At 32.4% G+C, this 24,640-nt stretch overlaps 2 protein-coding genes across 2 annotated transcripts; one reads left to right on the top strand and one right to left on the bottom strand.

Annotated features, from left to right (window-relative positions):
• Window positions 1-11,376: 11,376 nt before the first annotated feature.
• LOC142524572 (putative lysophospholipase BODYGUARD 3) lies at window positions 11,377-15,488 on the bottom strand. The gene is made up of 4 exons (XM_075628613.1): window positions 14,472-15,488; window positions 14,016-14,344; window positions 13,249-13,448; window positions 11,377-11,809 (listed from the first exon to the last, which is right to left on the bottom strand). The coding sequence occupies exons 1-4, from the start codon at window positions 15,022-15,024 to the stop codon at window positions 11,485-11,487; spliced, it is 1,407 nt and encodes a 468-aa protein (XP_075484728.1). The 5' UTR covers window positions 15,025-15,488; the 3' UTR covers window positions 11,377-11,484.
• A 4,328-nt stretch (window positions 15,489-19,816) lies between these two features.
• LOC142525524 (uncharacterized) lies at window positions 19,817-22,931 on the top strand. The gene is made up of 2 exons (XM_075629837.1): window positions 19,817-20,045; window positions 22,640-22,931. The coding sequence occupies exons 1-2, from the start codon at window positions 19,923-19,925 to the stop codon at window positions 22,733-22,735; spliced, it is 219 nt and encodes a 72-aa protein (XP_075485952.1). The 5' UTR covers window positions 19,817-19,922; the 3' UTR covers window positions 22,736-22,931.
• The last annotated feature ends 1,709 nt before the right edge of the window (window positions 22,932-24,640 follow it).

Here is a 24,640-nt window from a genome sequence, read left to right as displayed (position 1 = left end):
TTTATTAAATTCGTAATTTTTTTTTATTTTACCTAAAAAATTAGCGACGGAATGTATAAACCGTCGCTAATTAGAGACGATTTTGCACATGAATACCGTCGCTACATTTAGCGACGGTGAATACTAAACAGTCGCTAAATTTAGCGACGGCTTAAAGAACAGTCGCTAATTAGAATTAGCGACGATTTATATACGCTGTCCGTCGCAAATATTTCTTGCGACGGTTGTTAAAACCGTCGCAAATTATAGCTACGACAACGGTTTCTTATTTGCGACGGTTTTCAAAACTGTCGCAAATTGTAGCTACGACAACAGTGAAAAACCATTGTCTTTGAGCGGACCATTTAACAACACTGGCTTTAACAACAGTTTTAAAATGGCTACGACAACGGTTTTTAATCGTTGTCGTATGACATTTTTCTTGTAGTGTGTGGAATCGAATGGAAGATGATTGGCTTAATGCTTGTTTGATTTCACCAACCGAAAGAGATATTTTTAATGGAATCGACAATGCAACTATTATGAAACGATTTTAGGTCACGACTTTTAATTGAGAAGAACGCTAATTTCAGTGTAAATTTTTTTTTATGTATATTTATTGACTTTTTTGAAATTATATATCATTAACTTTTGCTCATATAATTATATTCCTAACTTCACCCCTGTCTTTTCATTTGATATCATCCCTTTTGTTTCGAATATTTATAAGGTGTACATAATAAACTCAAACCTAAAATTATATTATACAAAATTAATATACATATGTTCAGCCATTAAGTTTAAATTTACCCGTTACTTGGAGTGAATGACATAAATAAAAAAAATCCCAAACACATTCAATAAGTATCTCAATATTGTTTCAAAGACTTCCAATAAATATAGCAAAAAATTTATATCATTCACTTGTCTATAATAAATAAATAATCTAGTATGATTGAGTTAATTTATATTTTTCCATAGTTTGCAAAGGCAAGAAGGTTTGTCATCTCATCTCGTTTGTGCTTACTATATTTTTGGTTTGCAAAGAATCTCCCTCTTATCAAAGTCTACACGTTGGGTTATGAAAAAGCTGACACAAAAGGCAATTCAACCTTTTTCCACTTTTCAACCACTCCATTCACCTTTTCATAAATCCCCATTTGTGAATTTCATTTAACAATCTTGAAACTTGCAATCTATTATATATACTCATAAATGTATGTTTTTTATAAATACCCCCCTTTTTTTCAATACAAATGTAAATACGGATTATTCTGAGTACTTTTTGAAGTATTTCTCTTTTCATAAATTTTAGTTTTTGAATCATCAGAATATATGTCAAATTTTTATAAAAATGTGAGTAACTCACAATGATCTAATGATACTGTAATAGGAGAGAAACATTTTCTGTGTAGCATACACGACAATATAAATAAGTTATTTAATAAAGTGATTAGGTCGTGTCTCTTGTTTTTCTGTGCCTAATTAATTGAACATTCGAATTAGTTCAATAAATGAGTCATGAGGATATACGTACATACTTCCAACCCAGCCTACGTCTTCCCTGTTTGACAACATATTGTATAGTCATATACTATCAAACAAACTGTTCCCAACACGGTTTCTCTCGTGAAAAAAGAGATTTTTTTTTTTTTTAAAGAACTGTCTATTGCGGAAACCCATTTTTAGAAAGAGCCAGCAACAATAAAAAAAATTTTATTTTAAGACATGGTCTAAATTAATTTGGTTTCATGTCTAGTGAAATCAGCGCTGCGTCGGTCTGACAAGACTGAAATTAGACAATACAGAATACCAAACACCGGTTTTTTTTAAAATTTCTGATTCTGATGATTTTGTATGTGTTAGAAAAACACATTCTTGATTACCTATATAGCACGCACCTGCTTAGTTTAACCATAGTCACACAGATATTGGAAATAAAAGAAAACTGTAGTGTGGGATTTGTGGATCGTATAAGATGTAGGTCATGTTGTTTGCCTCGCTTTTATGACTTTGTTTGTCCTTTTTAATAAACCCTCTCCCAATTCCCATCCCCTTATTTATCATCTCCTTTTCCCCACTAGTCTCACACATCCCACATGATATCTTCTTCAATAATTCTTTTATTTTTTCCACCATTATTATTTCACCTCTAGCTCAAACAAACCCTAATCCTGTTTCGGTACAAATAAAATATGGGAAGCTCATCACTTGAGGGGAATGTTGTCTGGCTCGAGGCCGTTAAAAAAGATCGATTCTTTTTACTTGATATTTGTCGAAAAATCGGATCTTGATCATCTAACCACACGTATCCGGGCCGATAACGTGATTAGTGACCTCGGACCAGGCTTCATTCCCCCCAAATCTCTTGCTCTCTCTTTTCTTCAGGAGTTTTTTGAGTCTATTTTTGCAAGCTGGATCTGTTGAAAGATCCGTTGTTCTAATTGATGACATGGGTTGATTCTTATCAGCGGATAGATAAATTAACTTTGTCTGTTTTATTTTTATTTTTATATATTTTATTCATTCGGGTCACGAATTAAGGGGGGTTTGGTTGCATGTAAGAGCTTGAAGATTGGCGTAATGATTAACTTATTTGACTTTGTGCTTTTTCTGTCAGTTGAAATTATGTATAGAAACTCTGAAACTGAAAGTGAAGTACCAAAATTTTGATTTGTTCATCATTACCTCGTATTAGATCTATCATTATACTCATGATAGATTCAAGAATCTGCTCAGTTTGTTTCTTTCCATTCTCTTTTCACCGCTGCTTTAATTCCCTTTAGCCAACCCGATCTGGTATATACATAAGCTTCTCTTTTTTTCTTTTCTTTTCTTTTTTATCAACATTTATCAAGATTCATTTGCCAATTATCGCAGTCTATTTTCTTCTCCAAAATTTACCTTCACTTAGGAATTTATTATATTTTTTTAAAAAAATTCATTAAGAAACATAGAGCATGAAGTCAACGATGTTTACAGAGTTACAATTATATTCTTAGAACTATTTTGTTGTAGTAAATTAAAGATTCGATGTTTGTTAACTCACATTGATCTTCAGTCGATTCTTGCTTAATTATCTGCGGGAGCGAGAAGCATTCTTGGGAGGGCATCTTCTCTTTTCGGATGGCAGGTAAATATAAAATATTCAATTTAATTTCTTGTATTGTTAACAAGTTTGGATTAGAAAATAAAAGATAAACAAATTTTTTGTCTGTGACAATCTAATTTTTCAAGTTTGACACTGTCAAAAATATTATGCTGTTATTATATTTTGTTATTTGTATAGTACAAAATATTGAACTTGTCTGCAATATATATTAATTAAGGTTGTTTAAATTCGATTGTAAAAATTAAGATTGTTTAAAGATAATTCTTGTTATCTGTCTATGTTCATTAATTATTGCGTGGTAAGGTTTTGAATTTTGACTGATTGACAAGCTGATCCGATACGTACGTGAAATACCTCTGTTGTAGCTTCAAATCAAATAGCTGGTCAGCTATTCTGCCCACGTTACGCTAGCTGTTATTTTTGTTTAAGCGAAATCGAAATTTAGATTGTTTTACGGGTAAAAGTTTGTGAGACAGATCTTTGGTTCGATTCAATTTATAAAAAAAATATATTATTTTTTATGTCAAAAATATTATTTTATATGATAAATATAGATCGAATTGATCTGACTCATAGATATAGACCCGTAAAACATCTCACGGACCTACCCTCTTCGTTTTGCTCTCCAAATTTTATTTTTTTTTAGATTTTTCAGATGATGGGTTTTTCACCCCCCAGCCTAAAAATCAAGTTTACATGAAAATTAGTACTGTTTATGTTAAAATAAAAAGTGCTGCTGCAGGAGTAGTTGATTACAAATATATATAGCTAGGTTAAGATATACTATTGAAACCAAACATATTTTTAGATTTGGGTTCAGTCTATACATGCTACGCCACGAGTGTTACACCCGTTATGTTTTAATATAAGATGATCAGTTATCTGAATTCCAAATAAAAATATGTGAGTCGCACTTGATGATCTAACCGGGAGTAACATTCGAGATGTAATATAAACTTATTAGACATGTACATAATCTACAGGTTCAAAAAATCAGAATCCTATTAGATAAAGTAGCCTTCGTTCACAAATCCATCGCACTCGTTTTGCTAGAGTAGAAGAAGCGCTCACTATGAATATTTTCATCCATTCTTTAGAATTGATATCGTAGAAATGGAAAACGATATGAAATGCTTCAGTTTTGGTGCGTCCCGGGAAAAATAAAGTTAGGATTTGGATCCTTTACTATGTTGAAAACGAGATGATCATGTGATCATCTCGTGTAAAAATTGCACAACACTTAGTGTTGTGTTTTCAACACGGTAAATGATCTAAATCCATAAATTTATGCATGAAAATTTGAAAGACAACTTAAAAATTGGATTTATTTTGTTTCAATTAAGTTAGATAAAATTTGCCCAATTCGTTGGTTTTGTGGGATTTCAGACTCTAGACAACCCCATCCCGCCAACATAATCATAGTTCAATGTTTTTGCATTTATATATATAGTCTTTCCCAACACTCTTTTTATCCAAATTTTGGTACTAGATTTTAAATCCGTCCCATGTTTTTCCTATTCTTTATTAAAAAAAAAATGTCTTATTTTCCCCTCTCTTTAATCCAAAAGAAAAAATGAGTAGAAAACTATTCATATCGATATTTTCAAATTCACAAAAACTCCTATGAGTAGGTCTCACATGTCAATTTTGTGCGACTGATATTCTATTAGGGTTACACGTGAAAAAATATAATTTTTATACAAAAAATATTACCTTTTATTATAAATATGAACAAGATTGATTCGATTAACAATAGACTTACTTTTTCAAATTTATAGATTTTAAATTTTGTTTTAATTTAAATGTATTTGTCGAGTCCAAATAAGATACAAATAAAAGACGATCCAGAATGTTCAAACCCAAAGACTTCAATAAACATATAGACTCCAAATAATTAAGAATATTTTTTAAAATGCTGACAGGTAAGCATCCTCGTGTACTTTAAATAATGGTTGAAGTTCTGGCGATACCGAACAAGTAAAATTCGGCCCAAAACGAAAGCCCACAATATCTCATCGATAACCCACCAAACATAATGGGCTCATATATATATATATATATATATATATATATGTATTTAAAATATATTACGATAACATTGCAATTACATGGAATAGCAAGAGATGTATTTGAAATCCACTTAAAATAAATTCATTCAAATAAATTTAAAATCCATAGCTTGAAATCATTTCATTCTAGTCGTAACCTAAATAAATCTAAAACCAATAGCGTGTGAATACAAAATTAATATTTGGAAAGGACAATTAAAATTGTTAGAATTGTATTCTTAATTTAAAATATTGGGACCGCTGGAATTCTAATGGAGCTTAGAGATAAATTTTATTTTTATTGTATTTCCAGCATTATTTGATTGGAGTTTTAAATTCTGGTATACACATTATTTCGTACAGTAAGTCTCTTGTGAGACGGTATCACGAATCTTTATCTGTAAGACGGGTCAACTCTACCGATATTCACAATAAAAAGTAATACTCTTAGCATAAAAAAAATAATATTTTTTTATTGATGACTCAAATAAGAGATATGTCTCACAAAATACGACCAGCGAGATCGTCTCGTACAAGTTTCATTTTCCAATGAACAAATTAACAACAGTTTTATGTTTGCTGAATAGTTTTATACAACAATAAATATATGAACCTAAAATATTAATTCCAATAACAATGTTTTGTTTGGATAATTTTCGTTTTCTACATATATTTGAATATGACAACGACAATAATAATAACAACAATAAGCAATTTAGAGAATATTTGCAAACTCTAAAAAGAGAAGTATTATAACACAAGCTTCAAAAAAACTTGATCTAAAATATTTGAAATTTATATGGAGATGTATAGTGAAATTATTTAATTTTTAAATTATGTGGGTTTTTTAATTATATGTGTAATTATATATTTTTAAATTATGCGTAATAATTATTTTTGGTTTTAATTATTTTTTTAATAGAAAATTATTTGATTGAATAAAACAACTTCATCTCACCACTGCAAGAACATGAGATACAATTAACAACTCTGACATTGATATCTCTTCAACTTCATCTCATACTTGACATGATCTAAGACATTATTCAAATCCAATGTCTTGAAAAAAGAAATTCCAAATAATTAATGAGTAGGTCTACTGTGAGATGGTCTCACGAATCTTTATCTGTTACACAGGTTAACCATATCGATATTTACAATAAAAAATAATAATTTTATCATAAAAATTAATATTTTTCTATAGATGACCCAAATAAGAATTCGTTTTACAAAATACGACCTATGAGACCATCACACACAAGTTTTTTCCATAAATAATAGTTATTGATGTATAATATATAAATTAAAGCTTTGAGATTAATTTAGATAAATTGCATAATTACACAGTAAAATGAAATTGATAAAATAAAAGGTATAGGGGCCTATGATTTTGAGCAAGCTAGCTGTCCCAAGTACAGGAATACATGTACAGCCCACCAACAATCAAAATCTGATATTTTCACGTCTTTATCGTGTAATCGGTCTCTAGCTCCTTACTATGATAGAGACATTATATATATATAAAAGTGTCCAATAAATCAACTTTCGTCACATTTTCGATACGAGAAAACAATAATCCAACAATATATATATACAAGTATCCGGTAAATCAACTTTCGTTGCATTTTCGGTACGAGAAAACAATAATCCAATAACTTAATTTTCGTTGTATTTGCAGTACAAGAAATATTCGGTACAAGAAATACGGTAATCCAATAAATTAACTTTCATTGATTGTATCTGCAGTACAAAAAATATTGATAGATTCCCGTTTTCTTGTATCCAAAATACAATAAAAATCGACTAGTTGGACATTTACAGTAACATATGCATCATCTCGTGAACGACAAATGCACATCTTCGACAGTACATATGAGGTGTCATCATGTTATTGTGTCTGTTTTTCCTAATTCGAGTCAACGGGATGGACAACATTTTTCTTTTTTTAAAAAAACATATTAATTAATGTTGAATTTCACATTCCCTTCTTTATCAATGTGGCTTCATCGGGACTGCTAACTTAATTTTTTTTATTTGTTCGATCCCTCTTATTTATATTTTTACATATAAATAAAAAAAGACAAATATATTTGTGTCGAAATGGCTTATTTATTAGGGCGAGTCCCACAAGAGAAAAATAAAATAAATAAATTGGAAAATATTGACGCGACTTCCTAATTCGTCCCAATTAGTTATTATTATTATTTTCTAATTCTTGAGAGTTGTATATTCTAATTAATTAGTAATTGTAGTATAATGAAAGTTACGTATCTTTAAAACAGAACGATATTGTTCATTTTAGATTTAAATATTTATGGATTTGTTTTTAGATTTTATTCAAAATGTCTCGTATCAATTGAGATATTTTTCCATCTTATTAACTCATATTTTCATCGTATATTTCCAATTCAAGAATTTGATTGAATTCTCGAATAGCTTCTCATCAATCTTACAATTTCGTAACCAGCAACTGTTTTCTTGCAGAGGGAAAAGCCATTTGTGAATTTTTTTTTGACAAATACGGTTTCACGAATCGTATTTTGTGAGACATATCTCTTATTTGGGTCATCCATGAAAAAATATTACTTTTTATTTTAAGAGTATTAATTTTTATTGTGAATATCGGTAGAGTTGACCCGTCTTACAGATAAAGATTCGTGAGACCGTCTCACATTACAGTGTAAAAATATGTGGTTATTTAGTTTTAAAAACTCAATACTAAATACAACCCCCGTCTCACATTATAGTGTAAGAATATGTAGTTATTTAGTTTTAAAAACTCAATACTAAATACAACCCCCACCAAAAAAAAAAGTTAAGACATCAATATTTCGTACGTATGTGCTACAACATAACACTTTTATTGTAATGGTATATTTATATATGAAACTAATAGTAATAATTAGTCTTATAATTACTTTATAAATTTAGAATTAAGATAAGATTTGACGATGGGTTTTCCTAATTTGGTTCAAGGTTAATGATAATCGATGATACATGTAGCACACAAACTTAAGTCTCCCGGATTTTTATATGTGAGACGGTCTCTCATTTGGGTCACTGATACGTGTCAATATACCAAATATAGGTGTCATATATTTCACGGAGTACTTGGTCAATGGAAGTTGAAGACTTGGTTATTTAATTTCAGTAGTTGCTTTGCATTAGTTTCCACACTCTTCCAATCGTGTACATAGTGGGGCCTTAGTGGGAAGAAATGAGTGGATATTATTTTTAGACAATTTCTTTGCTTGTAAGAGGTATAAGAATGAGTAATGTAAGAAGAAAAGGTTATGCGAGAAAAGTAAAAAGATCTCTCTCTTTCTAATTCTCTCTTCTTCGTTGTCCCCCTAAAATTATTCTTATCAGTCACCTGTAAAAAATATAACTTATTATTATAAATATGAATATGTTTAATTTGAACTGTCTAAAAGATGAAAATTTGTGATACGATCTCACAAATATAGATATTGGAACTCTGAATACTTCAATATTAAGCATGTTCATTTATTAAGAAGTTGTTAGTCTACCTGTGAGCACATGTTTTAATTTATTACACAACTTACTTTTATTCTCTCATCTCGATTGTTCTATTTTAATTTAAAGAAGGATTTCAATATTATATATATAAATATATATAATATTATATATTTTATAATTATAAAAGTGTGGACCATGAAAAAAAATCAATTAAGAATGATTTGTCATTAATTTGTAAATATTTCAAAAGAACCATAAAAAATTGGTGAGGATGTTTTTGTAAAACAAATTACGATGATAAAGACAAAATATGATAACATAATATGTATTATGTTTATCAAAAAAAAAAGTCAAACTCTAAAGTTGCGTTTGGTTGGCCGGATTAAGTAGGATATATTATTTTATCATTCTTTATCATGCGCTTGGTATGATTTTTATTTAACCAGCTCAATCCCTCATATAAATGATTAGGTTGTATTACGTATAATTAAATAATACCTCCTTCTTCCGTAGGATTATTAATTCATCTTCTATCCCTACTCTCTTTCCAATTTTATCCTTCTTCCTTCACCGCTATTGAACCACCTCGGCTGCCGGACCGCTGCCCCCGCCCTTGTCGGACCGCCACCGCACCGTCGAACCTTCGCCGGACCGCCAACGCCGCCCTCGTCGGACCGCCGTCGGACTGCCGCTGCACCGCCGGACCGCGGTCGGACCGCCGCACCGCCGGACCATCGCCGCACAGATATCGCCGGACCTTCGTCGGACCGCCATCGCTGACTCACCGCCGTCGGAGTGGAAGAAAAAAAAAAAGAGGAAGGACAATTTTGTCCTTTCATAAAAAATTTCAAAATTATCCTATACTTAAAAATCTTACCAAACATACTATCATATATTATATTTTTACGACAATCATTTTCTTTATCATTTACATACTAATCATTATTTTATTTTATCTTGCAACCAAATGCAGCCCAAGTAAACACCTTATTAGATGGATTTATACAATAATTAAAATTTAAAACAAAATATTTTCAAACTCAAAAGAATAAAAGTTGTAGTTAACTTTTAATCATATCGTGAATCACATTTAGAAATGATAATTTTTCAATAAAAAATATTTTAAACATAAAAATTAACAATTTTCATGTTCGAGCCAGTAATCTATGTATAATATTGCTCCCCGAGAAGACGGTCTCACACGTATTTTTGTAGATATAATTTGGATAGATACCGCACAAGTACTGAGCTTTCTTACAAGAGATAACATGCATTGGATAATTTTTTCATGAATATATGACGTGGTGGGGGCATAAAATCTCATTAAGAATAAAAATACTTACGCCTCATGTATATCTATTCCTTACTTTACTTCTTCTGAGGAGGGACAACAAGGCATGAAAGCCCTATTTATGCGCTTTACCACACGAAATTTTCAACAAAAACTTATCGACAATTCTAGAATAATGTAGAAATTATAGAAACCGATTAAAAACTTTTAAATTTTTTTCACTATAAATACGACACAGGGTTAGCATAATCTCGAAGGTAAAAATTTATGTGATACGATTTCACGGGTCGTATTTTGTGATATAGATCTCTTATTTGGGTCATCCATGAAAAATATTACTTTTTATTTTGAATATCGATAGGGTTGACCCGTCTTACAGACATGGGCAGAGCTAGAATTTTGATTCAGTATAGGCTACGGTATACTATAATTAATAAAACAAAAAAAAAATCTTTTAATCATAAAGCATCACAAAATAACTACTTTATAATTGTTCTTTTCGAGTCTTCATATTTTTAAACCTTTGTACAATAGATTCATTATCAACGGTCAGAAATATATCTTTCTCTACATAGACAATGAGACTATCATTCATCCAATCATCACTCATTCGATCGCGTAACCTGTCTTTCACAATTCTCATGGCAGAAAACACGCTCTCTACTGTCGTCGTTGCAACCGGTAAAATTAATGTCAATGTCAAAAGCTTGTAACTAACTTCTCTCAAAGGTTGAAACAATTACAAAGCTATCAACATATAAATCATAATCAATATATATCGCCACGGTATTAAATAACAACCAACATAAAAGTATTAGAGACGCGAATTAGGAACAAATGGAACACACTACATAATACTAAAATATTAAATATCAATCCACATAATTTATACTTGCAAATTTTTTCCTCTAAAGAAATATATAATATTATCGAGCATATAACCAAGCAAGCCCACACTGGGCCTGAATAAGCTCCGTCCATGCTTACTGATAAAGATTCGTGAGACCGTCTCATAAAAAACTTACTCAACTTTGAATTGAACTTGAGACATGACTCGATAATAATAAAATATAATAAATTAATATATGAATAACATAATAATTTTAATGTTAAGTGAAATTTGAAATAAAAAATAAGCCGTCCGTGATCGTTCGATTAGTGCATAAGTTTTACCTCTGAATTTATTACATGCCAACCTGAAATTTGATCGTGGCCACTGCATGTTCAACAGACAACAACCCAAAAGTCGTAAAAATCTGCGTGATTTATTAAATGAACATTCATTGAGTGAGCTCCTGACATAAAAATGCAGTGCATTTAATTTACGCGATGAAAAATTATTTCTGGGAATTTAAAATTTCATCGACGCTAGCAGGTTGGCAGTATTATACAGAATTACAGATCAGTCAAAACGATGGTAAAAATTAAATAAAAATAAAAACGCAGTAAATCGAGAAATTAATTTCAAAATCTTTTGTAATTTTAACAGGATGAATAGAATGCCCCGTAGGATCGTATTTGTTAAAAATGTACGTACGTACCATGCACAACTACATATATATGTATAATATTAATTAACCACTCGCATTCTTCCATATTTCTTCGAGCTCCCTCGCAAAAGTCTTCTGCCTCCCGACAACTATCGTAATATGATCCTTGTTTTCGATAATTTTAACGTGGGATCGTGGGATTCTGGATTTGACATTGTAACTACATTCGACTGGGATCAACTCGTCGTCTTCGCCATGATATATGGTGATGTCGCATTTGAGTGTATTTTTGACCTCGTCCAAGTATCCTTCCATCTTCGCGGCGGCACCACAGATTATGTTGTGTAGCGTATGCCACGCCGCGGTGTGTGTGTGACAGAAGAATCCCTCGATCAAGTATGTTCTAGTCCTGGATCCACACATCAATTGTCAGACAAAGTATATGTATATATATATATATATATATATATATATGATTGTAGTCATGCATAGAACACAGAAGCTGAGGTTAAGGATATTGTAATATTTATCCTTATATTTGTAAAACAAATCTATAACTAGTACCAACAGTGAAAAAATATTGTTTTTTATATTACAATTATTACGTTTCATAAATAAAAATATAAGAGATCGTTTCTTAGATACCATCAAATCACCTTCTTTTATGTTTCAAATCAAATAAAATTTCCAAGTATAGCAGAGGTTATACTTGCTCCCACCTGTCATAAATTCGGTGATAAACAATAATAAGAATCATTTACGCCATTACTATCAAATTCCAAAATACATAAATTTTTCTTTAAAATGTTTGGCAATTAGGTGCCACGTTACTATTTTTAAATATTTAAGCATATATTATCATAAAAATAATTACTAAGTCTCTAAAATATTCATAGATACAGGTAATGTACGAGTAAACATGGAGATTGATTTAATTTAATGATGCGAAATGTGACGTCATATAAATTTTGGCATTAATTATGCATAATTCAAAGAAATTAATGGTCCTTAGCTACGTTTCATAAATAGCCCTTGCCCCCATTGAATTAATAGGATGAAATTCGCACGTACAAATTAAATTTATAAAACTATTCTACATCTATAGCGCTGCAAGAATTCAAATCTTTTCATAAAATTAGAAAACGATGGGTAACATCGGCATGTGATACATTTATTATCTTTGGAGTCTTTAAATATTTTTTTTTTTTACAGTGAAAATTACCCTCAGAAAATTAAGGGATATAAATATGACAAAAATTTTTGTGAGACGGTCTCACGGATCGTATTTTGTGAAACAAATATCTTATTTGGGTCATCCATAAAAAAATAGTATTACTTTTTATGCTAAGAGTATTATTTTTTATTGTGAATATCGGTATGGTTGACCCGTCTCACAGATAAAGATTCGTGAGACCGTCTCACAAGAGATATACTCTATAAATATTTAAGGAGTATTTGCAATCTCTACCAAGTTAATATAATTGGCTTTTGGCTTAAAAAAAGTGTGTTTTTAAACTTAGATTATATCTTAGCTTCTGTTTAATTTTATTGATATCTACAGACTGACGGGATGTTGATTCTACTTTTACAAAAGTGAGTAAAATGTTATTATTAGAATAAATTATTTAACAAACACTATTCACTTTCGATTTTCAAACTTTTCAACTTTTTTTTTTTCTAAAACTACATACTTCTAATTTTTTTTTAATTTCTCCATAATCTATGAATTTAACCGGCCTATATATCAATTTAAGTTTGTTGTAATTTAGCGAAGGAACATTCTATTTGATTTCCGGTGCATGTCACGCTAAAAATGTGCGCGTAGGAGAGTTAACGAACGATACACACCTATTCCTGGTGATCAATTTGGTAAGGAAATCCCAGAGACGGTGGTTCCTGGCCAGAAGTATACAGACGGTGCGGCTGAGGTGTTCGTACCAGCAAGCAACCGACGCTCCGAAAGATATGAGTGGCCACACGCGCCGTGGGGCCACCTTCCTCATGGTGTACTGTGCAGGCTGCTCGCCCTTTGGTGCTGGAAAATATGGCTGCCATAATATTTTCCCAACCAATTAATTTGCAAACTTAAATATCAACAGGAAAAGGATGGATGCCATTTAATGAAATTATAACGAGCAATCAATGATGGAATCAGTGGGAGCCCTATTTTATGGCATGCTACGTCACTGGTTTAAATGAATAATTGTTCAAATTCATATATACAACTCTAACGTATTTTATCCAATCGACGTGTGATAACTAACACAATACATGATCATCTATCATATATTTTATGATATGATAGTATTCTAAAATTTCGAAAAATCTAGCTCACCAGATTATAAAGAGGTAAAAAATAGCTGAAACAAATTTAATTTTTCAAAGAAACTTTTCAGGAATAGAAAAGCTGAAACAAATTCAGCCATAATCTCAGACTTATGTTTTTGTTTTTGTTTTTTTTTTAAATCTGTTTGTAGTATCGAAGTACTTGATCCACAACCACTAGGAATAAATAAGCTATCTGCCCATGGTGGAAGAATTAATTTGAAACTTTTACGTTCAAATTACAATGGGTAATTACAAATAAAATGAAATGAACAAAAATTTGGGCTTACCGGAGCAAGTAAAGTTAATGACTTGACAGAGGCCGGATGCTTGACAGCAAGTGCAAGAGCTAAAATGCAGCCCAAAGAATGTGCCACAATGTGGAAAGATTTTACATTGTAAGGTTCAAGAACAGAGCTCTCGATCATCTCCAGATGTTCCCTTAGAGTGTACAAAGAATCATCTGGTTTCGGGCTTCTCCCGAAACCAAGCAGATCCACTGCAAGTAGTCTATACTTTGATTTTGCATTCTTTGAGAAGTTAGGGTACAATGTTTCGGTCCAAAACGCTGACGATGATATGAATCCATGAATGAACAACACATTTTCTTGCACATTGTCTGGGTTTTCGACCAAGGGCAACAAAAGTCAAAGACTTTTAATTATATGTATATGCAGACGAAAAAGGTTTAAAACATTAAAATTCGTTTTCTCAAAAGATGAGTTTTAAGGGTATTACGTACGTACCTTTGGGTTCATCAACTTTGACATAAAGTGTGTTTTTACAAGAAGTCATCCAAGAAGTGCAAGTCTTGCAATCGCAATCAGACCACCTTGGAATAGGGAATGTCTGCTTCGGACCAGTAACCCTCTCTTGCAGCATTCGAACACTGGTCGAATTTACCGTGTACGTAGATCGTACGGCTCCGGCTCGTGTGTTGAGCTTCTTTGAGGAATGTATGATACTAGACTTTGATATGTCGGACATCAAGGAGGGGCGTGTGTAGAGGGTGTCGGAAATTTCTTCGAGTTGCAGTTTGTTCCAAGTTAAATGAAGTGTTCTCGATTCCCTTTGCTCGGATACTAAGATCTTCCCATTGTAAGATGTGATTGCTTCTTTTGCTGACCAGCAATAACATGGCTTGAATTCTGCTTCCATGAAAAAATCAGCCATTTTGTACACGTAACAAAGCACGAAATCTAAGAGGTCTAGCAGAGTGAACACTAGAAAACTAAAGATTTCATTCAAGAATCTGCCTGACAATGTAAAAAATGATTTGATTTTGTCCTTAGTTCCCATTCTTTCACCACCTACTAAAGATCACTTAGAACAAGAACCACTGAGGACTTGATAGCAAAAATATTTACAAGAGGAGACAAGATTTACAAATTACGAAGGAATTCTGGTAAAGGTTCTCATTGGGCTGTAATTCATAAACTAAGGACTGATCCATGCTCTCACTAGTTTAGTTTGAGAGGAAGATTAAGAAAGAAAAAAGGGGGTCTCCCAGCCTATTTTCGTCAAGACAGTTGGGATACTAAACCAACTCTAGATTTTGCACGATAGCTAGCTTCTCTTATTTGTGGAAAAGTGTTGGAAAAATCTTTTTCTCCAAATTTTATCGAGGGAGAGCTAGGAAAATGCAACCCAGCGAAGGTCTTTTCAGACGCGTAAACTTAGGTAAGATATAAGTAAATGAATTCATTATCACATTAAAATCAGTTTGCTGGGAAGGGGAGAAGGGTTGGTGGTAGTTGAAATTAGTAACAACAAACAAGCTACGAGAATTCACCCCTCCATTTTCTATGCATTGCTTCTGTTCACAAATATATATATTTGTATATCATTGTGTTTGTAAAGATTGATTTTTATACAATTTTTATCAGAAGAACATAACAGTTTTATTCGTTTTATTAAATTATATCCGTCACCTAGAAGCTATCATTAAATGATTGTAAAATGCTGCAACTACTTCTGTTATAAGTCAAACAAGATGAGTCAAAGTTTTCACTTTAACTAACGGTTAACAAGGACGAACCGGCCCAAAAGAGGCTCTTACTTCCAACGGACACTTTTGAGGTTGAGTTGAGTCAAAGTCTCAATTTTAATATAGTGTAATAACTCAAAACATCGAATGATGCGAAGATTATCACCGAGACCGTGCATAGTACTCAAAACTATACAATATGCTTTTAGTTCATGATCACAATCCGGATAAGCTTAAATTTTGTATCAATGTCTTTGAAGTAACATAAATTTACATCAACATTGAAGCTGATAATGATCTAGAAATTCCGAGTACTGTTTCTCACATGGAAATATTAGCTATTAAACATCTCCAACAAGTTCGTTAAGGTTCTATAGCTTTCGAACATTGAAACCGGCCGTCATGTTCACATATGAAGTTATATATATTAATGAAATTCATATATAAAAACAATCGTGGAGCGTTACTTGAAATTAAGGAATTGAGTTGGTTGCGACAATGTTAGGAGATTTGTGTATAACCAAACCATAATAATTGAGTTCCAAGAAATTCAAAGGTACAAGGCCAACACACCCTCTTGCATTTAATTATTTAAGCGATCGAACTGCCTCCTCTCTGTTAAGCTGCCTATATTTCAAACACCGACCCGTCTTTAGCACATGCAGGACCGCAGAATCTCACCTTAAATGGTGATTCATCTATACAGATATACTAGTGGCCTGGTTTTGTTGCAGCATTCCATGTATTTATAATATTTTTTGCTCGTATAATAAAAATATATATAAAAAAAGAATATTTGCCTGAAAGAGTAGGAAACAAAAAACTTTATATTCTAAGGCAAGCTTAATCAGTTACTCAATCGTATGAGAGGTATTATGCTTTATAAAATTTTATGTTCGTGATATATTTGTTATGTAACAACGTAGTTTTTGAGAGAGAAATAAAGTACCGTAAACTTTTAAAAGATATAGAAACCTAAACATAAATCAATGAACGATATCATTAGAAAATACACAAGATATTTATCTAATTTTCTTTTTAGTTCAATTTTAAAGAGACAATATCCTTACCTTTCATGACCAGAAGAAAATAGTAACAATTAAGAAGATAAATACTGAGAGAATGTGTGTGAAATCATTAGTTGGAATCTTAATTAGCCTAATAAAAGAGAGAAAATTAAAATTAGGCAAAAATTTGTATGAGACGGTCTCACGGATCATATTTTGTGATACAGATATCTTTTTTGGTCATCCATGAAAAAATATTACTTTTTTATGCTAAGAGTATTACTTTTTATTGTGAATATCGATAGGGTTGACCCGTCTCACAGATAAATATTCGTGAAACCGTCTTACAAGAGACCTACTCTTAAAATTATATTCATGTTTTCTTTTGTTTCCAACTCATATATAGACAGCAAATTATAGTTTTAATGGTAATTTGTTCTTAAATTATATTCTATATTTCATTCAAAATACATGAATGCAGAGACTTTAGTTAGTTTATATGTTTATTTTTAGAAACACAAGGGTAAAAATTATTATAAATAAAGTGTTTAGAGATCTAGAAATGTTATGCTAAATTTTAATTAAATAATTTATAATTCATGTATTTTCTCAATAAAATTCAACTCATCAATACAAATTAATTAAAATTTAATTTTAAGTTTTTCACGTTTATATTATACTTTTCTTTTTACTGATTATTGGCATGTAGAATGTGGGGACCCGGACGCTAATCAATTCTTAATCGTCATCAGGATCAATTTACTAATTAAGTAATTAGGGTCATAAAATTTTTTCTTTTTAATGCGGAATGTAGTGAAATCAAACTAGTATACAACTCAGTATAAAATAAAGTACAAGTCCTGTACCGTCTACAAATCAGTAAAACTAAGGTTCAACATCTAAATATCAAGTGTCAAAACTCTGTATACATCAAAGTCCGAAGTCTCCACTCTATCACGATCTATCCTCATCTCCTGAACCCTGATTCTGTCCCACCTGTTGTCATGTACACATACAAACAAGACAACAGCCGGATAATTCCGGTGAGAATATAATTCCAGTATAAATCAACGAAACATGCAATCATATGATAAACATAGAAGCATGGATAGATAACAGCAATATATATCAAAAGCTGAAACATAATCAATATCAAACTGTCGACAATGCTCGTGACTCCACGACTCAGACTAGACTCAATCCTAGTCTAGGGATCCCGGTTTTCAGATGTGGTATTCCTATATCGACCAACAGTAATAGAAAAGACTCCAGTTCTATCCATGTCGATATAACCAAACATTCAGTGTCCTGACCTAACCGTCATGGACTGTGGCTCTATCGCCAATATCCTATCTTGTGACATCGTGCAATGTGCCCGTGGCGGTCCCGCCACTATCAGGCACATCTGTCCCAAGATTTCTACACCATCTAGTGACATCGTGCAATGTGCCCGTGGCGATCCCACCACTATCAGGCACTTCTGTCACAATATTACTCGTCTAATACCCTGCTATCTATAATTCAAGAGAACAAGTATATCAATCAAATCAATGCAATAAAATAAAGTATGTGATTTAGGGAAACTCAAGTCTAAACCGACTCAAGTCGATCTCCCAATACCACATTGAATTATACCTTCCGTTTGTAGTCCGGTCTGAAGCAATATCAGTTCTAAACTCAAGACTGTCTCTGTAAATCTGAAACGATATATTGAGAATCATAATATCAATGTTCTATTCTCCATTCAACACTGAATCTGATTAATCTGGATTCAATTCAAATCACGGTATAACGGAACAATTTCAGTATCCCCGTCACTACCATATCAACAGACATCAATTACAAATCATAACTCATATCCGATATAGTCTGTAACTCATTCATAATCTAAATCTGTCCGATTTCAAATCAATATAATCAGAAAATCATAACAATTCCATAATCAGTCTGTTTCTCAATCTGACTTCGATTCTATGATGTCTAACATGTCAAGAACATCATATATGAATCCTATTCAATTCTGACAATGACATAATTTCAAAGCATGTCAAAACGTAGCAAAACTTAAGTCAAGTTGTAGCCTACGTTGATAGGATTGCAGTACTGCAGTCAGATTACAATTCGGACGGACGGATTGAAGTATAAAGGCGTAAGGATTTTTCACTCTTTCACAGAAATCTTTTCTCGATTTCTTCTGCTGGTTTTTGAAGAATATAGCAAGTTGCTCGGTTAATGATACGTGTCTATTTTTCATGAATTTCGGTCGGCGCTCGGGCGGTGCTAAACTACCGCTCGAGCGCGGCATTCTCTGTCCTAGCTCCTTCGGATTACACATTGGCGCTAAGGCGGTCACAACCTACCGCCCGGACGCCACATCTTCTGCCCGAAGCATGCTCCCGTTGCACATTGGCGCTCGGGTGGTTATTTTATACCGCTCGGGCGCCAATAATTCTGTCTCAAAATTGCACCCTTCATATGTTTTGGCCAATCTGGTCTCGTAATAGCCCGTATATAATTATATCAATTCATAATCAAGAATCTCATATTAACATGATATAAAATCTCGGACATTACATAGAATATATTAAGATTTATTTTCTTTGATTTTTTCCCTCTTTATGTTTTTTCTTAAAATATCATTGATTTTAAGCAAAAACTTATGTGAGACGATCTCACGGGTATTATTTTGTGATACATATCTTTTATTTGGGTCATCAATGAAAAAATATTACTTTTATTATAAACATCGGTAAGATTGACCCGTCTCACAGATAAATATTCGTGAGACTGTCTCACAAGAGACTTACTCTGGATTTTATTAGAGTAAGTCAAAATATGATATTTGAATTGGTATATAATTTTAATATTTTGAGTTGCAAAATAATATTTAGTAAAATGTAACGTTTGAGCATACAATTTGTAAAAAAAAATTATGTATTTGATTGTCATGGATTGCAAAAAAAAACATTATAATTAAGAAAAATTAAAATACAATACTTGTCTATGTTAGAAAACGCTCGAGTTTTATATAATTTAAAAAATTGAATTACATAATTGATAGTTATATTTTTTAAAGTAAATTGGCGCGTGCGTGTTTATAAAAGAGAGTGAAAATACCATTTATTTCAATTTTTCTTGAAATATATATATATACACAAATCGGTTCGACGATTCGGTACCTTGAAATTGAAATTCGAGAGATCATGGGTTATGTGCTGCGAGTGAGGCTTGCGTCGTTCTTCACCGGCGCCGCCGTCTCATCTGCCGCGGGTCTCTATTTATTGCACAAGGATTATAAGATAGCTCACCACGCCATTTCTGAACAGGTACCTTGTTATGACCGATATTTTAAATGCTTAAATTTTACGAGAGGTCCATGGATTCGTTATTGTTGGTAAATTTTGTATTTTCATAAATTAGATTCTTGATTGAAAGATACATGAAACCTTTAACATGTAATATTTTTTATTGTAGGTTAAAATGAAATCGATGTCTTTTTTCTTCGTCTTTTTATTTTTATTTTTTGTTTCATTTGTGGTGTTCCTTTCCTAATAAACTGGGTTTAATTGCCTTGGTTAGTAGAAACTGGATTCACTAGACTTGAAGAATTAATTCAGTTCTAGAATATAATAAGTCGAGCTGTAAATATGCTCGGCTTTAGAAGTGGTGAAATTTATGTACGGCTAATTTTGGATTGCATTACATTTGCTGTGGCAGAATTTTGTGGATGAAGGGTTAACATCCATAGGTAGGCTTGTATGAAGAATGCTCAATTGTTCAATATCTTTGTTCCTGTTGCATTTCTTTAACCACATAATCAACTCTTATCATGCAAAATATCATTTTCAGTCACTTACCTTTAGGGCTATCACGAAATGCATCCTTTATTTTTTGAAACATTTATATTTCATTTTCAGTTTTAAACACAATCTGTCTTTTTAATTATACAATTGTGCATCTTGTCTTGTATGTTATGTGGGCTAGTTCTGTATCTTTCCCGGTATCAAATTTCATCCTGAAGTCACCCCCTGCAAATTAATATCTCCCTAATACAGGAAATAAATTGGGCGTTCTTTTTACAAGTATTGGGGGGAAGGATGAAATTTTGGACATGAAATTAGGCCTGCTTTAGATATTATAGGTACATAGATCTTTAACAGACCAGGGATTTTGTTTCGATTATCATGTAACAATTGCAAAAGTTTGGTTAAAAGATAGTGACGTAGAAGTAATCTCACAGTTATAATTGGATTGCAAGGACGGTCGTTGACTGCTCAAGTGTTGGCTAAGATAGTTGTTTTGGCTTTAAGATCTGCCGCTGTTTGAGATTACAATGAAAATATGTTGGTTTGACTCTGGCATATGATAAAAAATTTAATCAAGAAACATGGTGGAAATAATGAAACTGTTGTCAAAAAGCAAAAGTAACACCATCTTCCAACATGAGTATATCATGAAGCGCTATCAATCAACTGCGGGTACCAAGACTACGTGCTCAAAAAATTTCCTAGACCAATGAATATAAACTAATGCAAGACAAGTAAGATTTGGAGTTTATCAATGCTAGTAAACCACTTTGGCCGAGTATTAAATTCTAGACCATGGCAACCAACAGTAACAACTTGTTGCTTTGCCAAAAGTCAAAAAATCCTAGTCTGGAACAAGAATTTATGAAAGTTGTAGCATTACAAGTGGGTCAGTAAAGAATCTGGGAACTTGAATTACAAAGGCATTGATGGGGCACATATTCTGTTTTTGTCCATGAAGCAGAGGTCTGTTGCGATGTGCAATCAAAATTCACACCTTTATGACCATTAGGTAAATTACATGTAACTCTCTTATACGCACATCAAAATTGTCACACCTTATGACCATTTGGTAAATTACATGTAACTCTATCATACAGTGTCCATCTCATACCCAAATTTCATATTAAGTGGGGGATAATTTGACCACAAGAAGGTTTCATAGACTTTGTCCAAACCATGTAGTGTGTAGGAACAAATTGGCTTCTACTGTCAAAGTAACTGAAACATCGAGGGATTTAAAAAGAAAATAAATGGAAAGGTACATTCCCAATCAATATAATGCAATGAAAAATTTAGCAAGGTTAACAAGGACATAAAAGTGATGCTTTTGGAGTGATGCTTTTGGTAGAGGACTGGTAATAAGACAAGAAGCAGACATTCTGTCTGTTGGTGATGTTAAATCGGGTGGGATTTTAATTTTAGCAAGAAGGATTTATTTTTAGATTACTCATCCAGCCATTTGATTTGTGAATTCTCACTAGTGGCCTGAAGCAAAGAAGAGTAGACATCCATGATCTTGCATCATTTTAGTTGTCAAATATGAAGGCAATGTTTGCTTTCGTTTTATCTTATTTTCCTTTCATTTTCAGAGTTTAGTTTTACATCTCCCATTGATGATTAATTTTAAATTTAATTTTCATATTTCTCCAAAAATGCCATATTGCTATATATTTTTTAAGGGCCATATTGCTATGTTTTATCGTAAAACAATGCCATATATTTAAAATCTTGAAATACCCACATACTATTAAAAAATAATTACCACACAAAAGTCTATATAATTTAATCAGTATGGTAAATATCGTTAAAATGAAAAATACATTAAATTTCCCAATATATTTTCAATATACTTATTTCACAAAATAAACACCCGAAAACAATGGAAACAAAACCAATTATACCCTACATGTTTCAGTACAAGATGGTTGGTGACAACTTTATACGACCTTATAGGTAGATAATTCTGCTCAATTTTTCATGATTCTGAGGGTAGGTAATATTTTTCTTGATTGTGAATTTGTGAGTTCAAAGTTCATAAGAAATCCGGTGCTATGAGAAACTCTGAGCTGAAAAGTTTAATGTATGATTGGCTATTCCTTTTTTTTTTGTAGATGAATGGCCTTTATAAATCTCTGGATGGACGTCTGTCATCTTTGGAGAAGTTAAAAGAAGTTGAGGCACCAAATCGTGTCGAAGCTGCTGAGTAGAAGTCCATGCTGCACCCCGTTGCACAAAAATAGCAAGGCTTCCTGCTTCTTAGCTATCTTATTTACGTTTCGGCCACGTATCCATGTAAGATCTAGGTAATATTTTCAAATGACTTTTAATAGTTTTATTTCATATCCCAAAACGTGTAATAAATGTTGATGCTGCAAGCTGAAATGTAAGATTTTATTGGAAATATGTGCTGAACGGATTATTAGTATTTCTCTCCTTATGATATGGTCAAATGTTAGTCTTAAAACATCAACATATATGTCAATTTCTAAAAAAATGTCAGAGACTCACGTAATCTGATGATATTGGAATAGGAGGAGAAACACCCTCGCTGTAACATAGACTAATATGTGCTGAACATTGATTATTTTCGCTCTATGAACTCTCCAGTAAACAGTCAACCTGTGTGCCACAGTTCTTAAATAGCTTCTCTCTTCACAGAGCTCCATTTTCATGGCCTTTTTCCGTTTTTCTTTTCGTTTTCCATCACTTAAATTCTTGCTAAATTCATGATCAAATTCAACGGGTCCAGAGGGCATGAAAGAATCCTATGTGCATGAAAGAATCCTATGACGGTCTTTTGTTGGGGCTGTATGAAATCGAATAAAAAAAGCACACCAAAATGGCTGCTGTACTGCTGGCATATGCTTCCAGCTTCCCATCTTTTTATGTGCATTCACGGGATACTAATGGGTGTTTGGATAGTAGGAATTTGTCATATATTTCCTGAGATATCTTTGAATTAGTGAATTTCAGTTTCCTCTCTTATAATGTTTCAACTAGTTATTTCTATGCAACCTAAGATTTTGTGCATGAAATTTTAGTTTCAAAGCTTCGCACAGTATGTTATGTTCGTTTTAGAACTTTAATAAATATGCGTCAAGTTTTATGGCCCATTGTTTATGGAGAAAACCTCGTTAAAGTAGCATGAAATTATATATGCTGCAGTTGGGAATGGGGGCATTAATGTGAGCACACGTGAAATATAGAGCTTTTAGTTCCCGTGACTGCGATGCGACATCACAACTCACAAACGCCAAAACACCGTTCCAACTTTCGGTCTCACTCGCACGTTATGCTTCTGTTTTTGTGCAGGTGACAACGATAATAGCACGCCTCCACCCTTTAATTACTCCCATCACCTCACCCAAATTCAACCAAAACCATTTAATTTTACACTGAAATCACGTAAGTCTCTATATCTTCTCCCTGAATGTTGCGATTGATTACGGCTGCTTTAAGTTCACCAGTTTGATGCCACTTCTTATTTTTCTTCCTCAAGAAGCAATGATGACCATTGAAATCTTTAAATCCAAGGCGCACAACAAGTCTACATAATTATCGACCGGGTGTAAATGAAATGAATCGACTCGAGTCTAGCTAGTGAAATGTTGGAGCTGAAGCTTAGCTTCAGCATAGACTCGTCGAACCATAGAGTCAATTTCAAACTCATGAATTGTCACACAAACCCAAGCAACGAACGCCCCATAAGTATGCTGATTTAATTTCACTACTTTTTGGATGCAGCTCCCAACTCAAACAATCATGACTCAAACAAAAAATCATTAATCTGGGAATTACTAGAGTTATGTCGAAAATTGTTTTTATTTTGAAAAAAGGAACAAAGGTATAATTTATCCGCTCATATTTATGACAAATTATTTTTAAAAGTTCAACTAGGCACTGAAAATCCGAGAAGTGGCGAGTAGGATTTCAAAACAAGAATATATCTTTTTGTGAGACAGTCATATATTTTTATATTCGTTATATAGTCTCACGGATGGTAGCTCCGATCTATATTTATAATGAAAATAATATTTTTGAATAAATAATAATAATTTTTATGAGTCAAGTCGGGTCAAAAATCTGTCACACAAACATGTTATGAGTTTTTT

This window comes from Primulina tabacum, chromosome 14, assembly GCF_025594145.1.
Source record: "Primulina tabacum isolate GXHZ01 chromosome 14, ASM2559414v2, whole genome shotgun sequence".
In the NCBI taxonomy this organism is placed as follows: Eukaryota; Viridiplantae; Streptophyta; class Magnoliopsida; order Lamiales; family Gesneriaceae; genus Primulina; species Primulina tabacum.
Note: the sequence above shows the minus strand (reverse complement) of the source record. Positions and strands in the feature narration are given on the sequence as shown.

Coding starts and splice junctions, on each gene's coding strand:
- LOC142524572 (XM_075628613.1), bottom strand. CDS start 15,024: ATGGGAACTAAGGACAAAATCAAATCATTTTTTACATTGTCAGGCAGA. Junction 14,345..14,471: donor CAAAGTTGATGAACCCAAAG/GTACGTACGTAA, acceptor TCGAAAACCCAG/ACAATGTGCAAGAAAATGTG. Junction 13,449..14,015: donor CATTAACTTTACTTGCTCCG/GTAAGCCCAAAT, acceptor ATATTATGGCAG/CCATATTTTCCAGCACCAAA.
- LOC142525524 (XM_075629837.1), top strand. CDS start 19,923: ATGGGTTATGTGCTGCGAGTGAGGCTTGCGTCGTTCTTCACCGGCGCC. Junction 20,046..22,639: donor ACCACGCCATTTCTGAACAG/GTACCTTGTTAT, acceptor TTTTTTTTGTAG/ATGAATGGCCTTTATAAATC.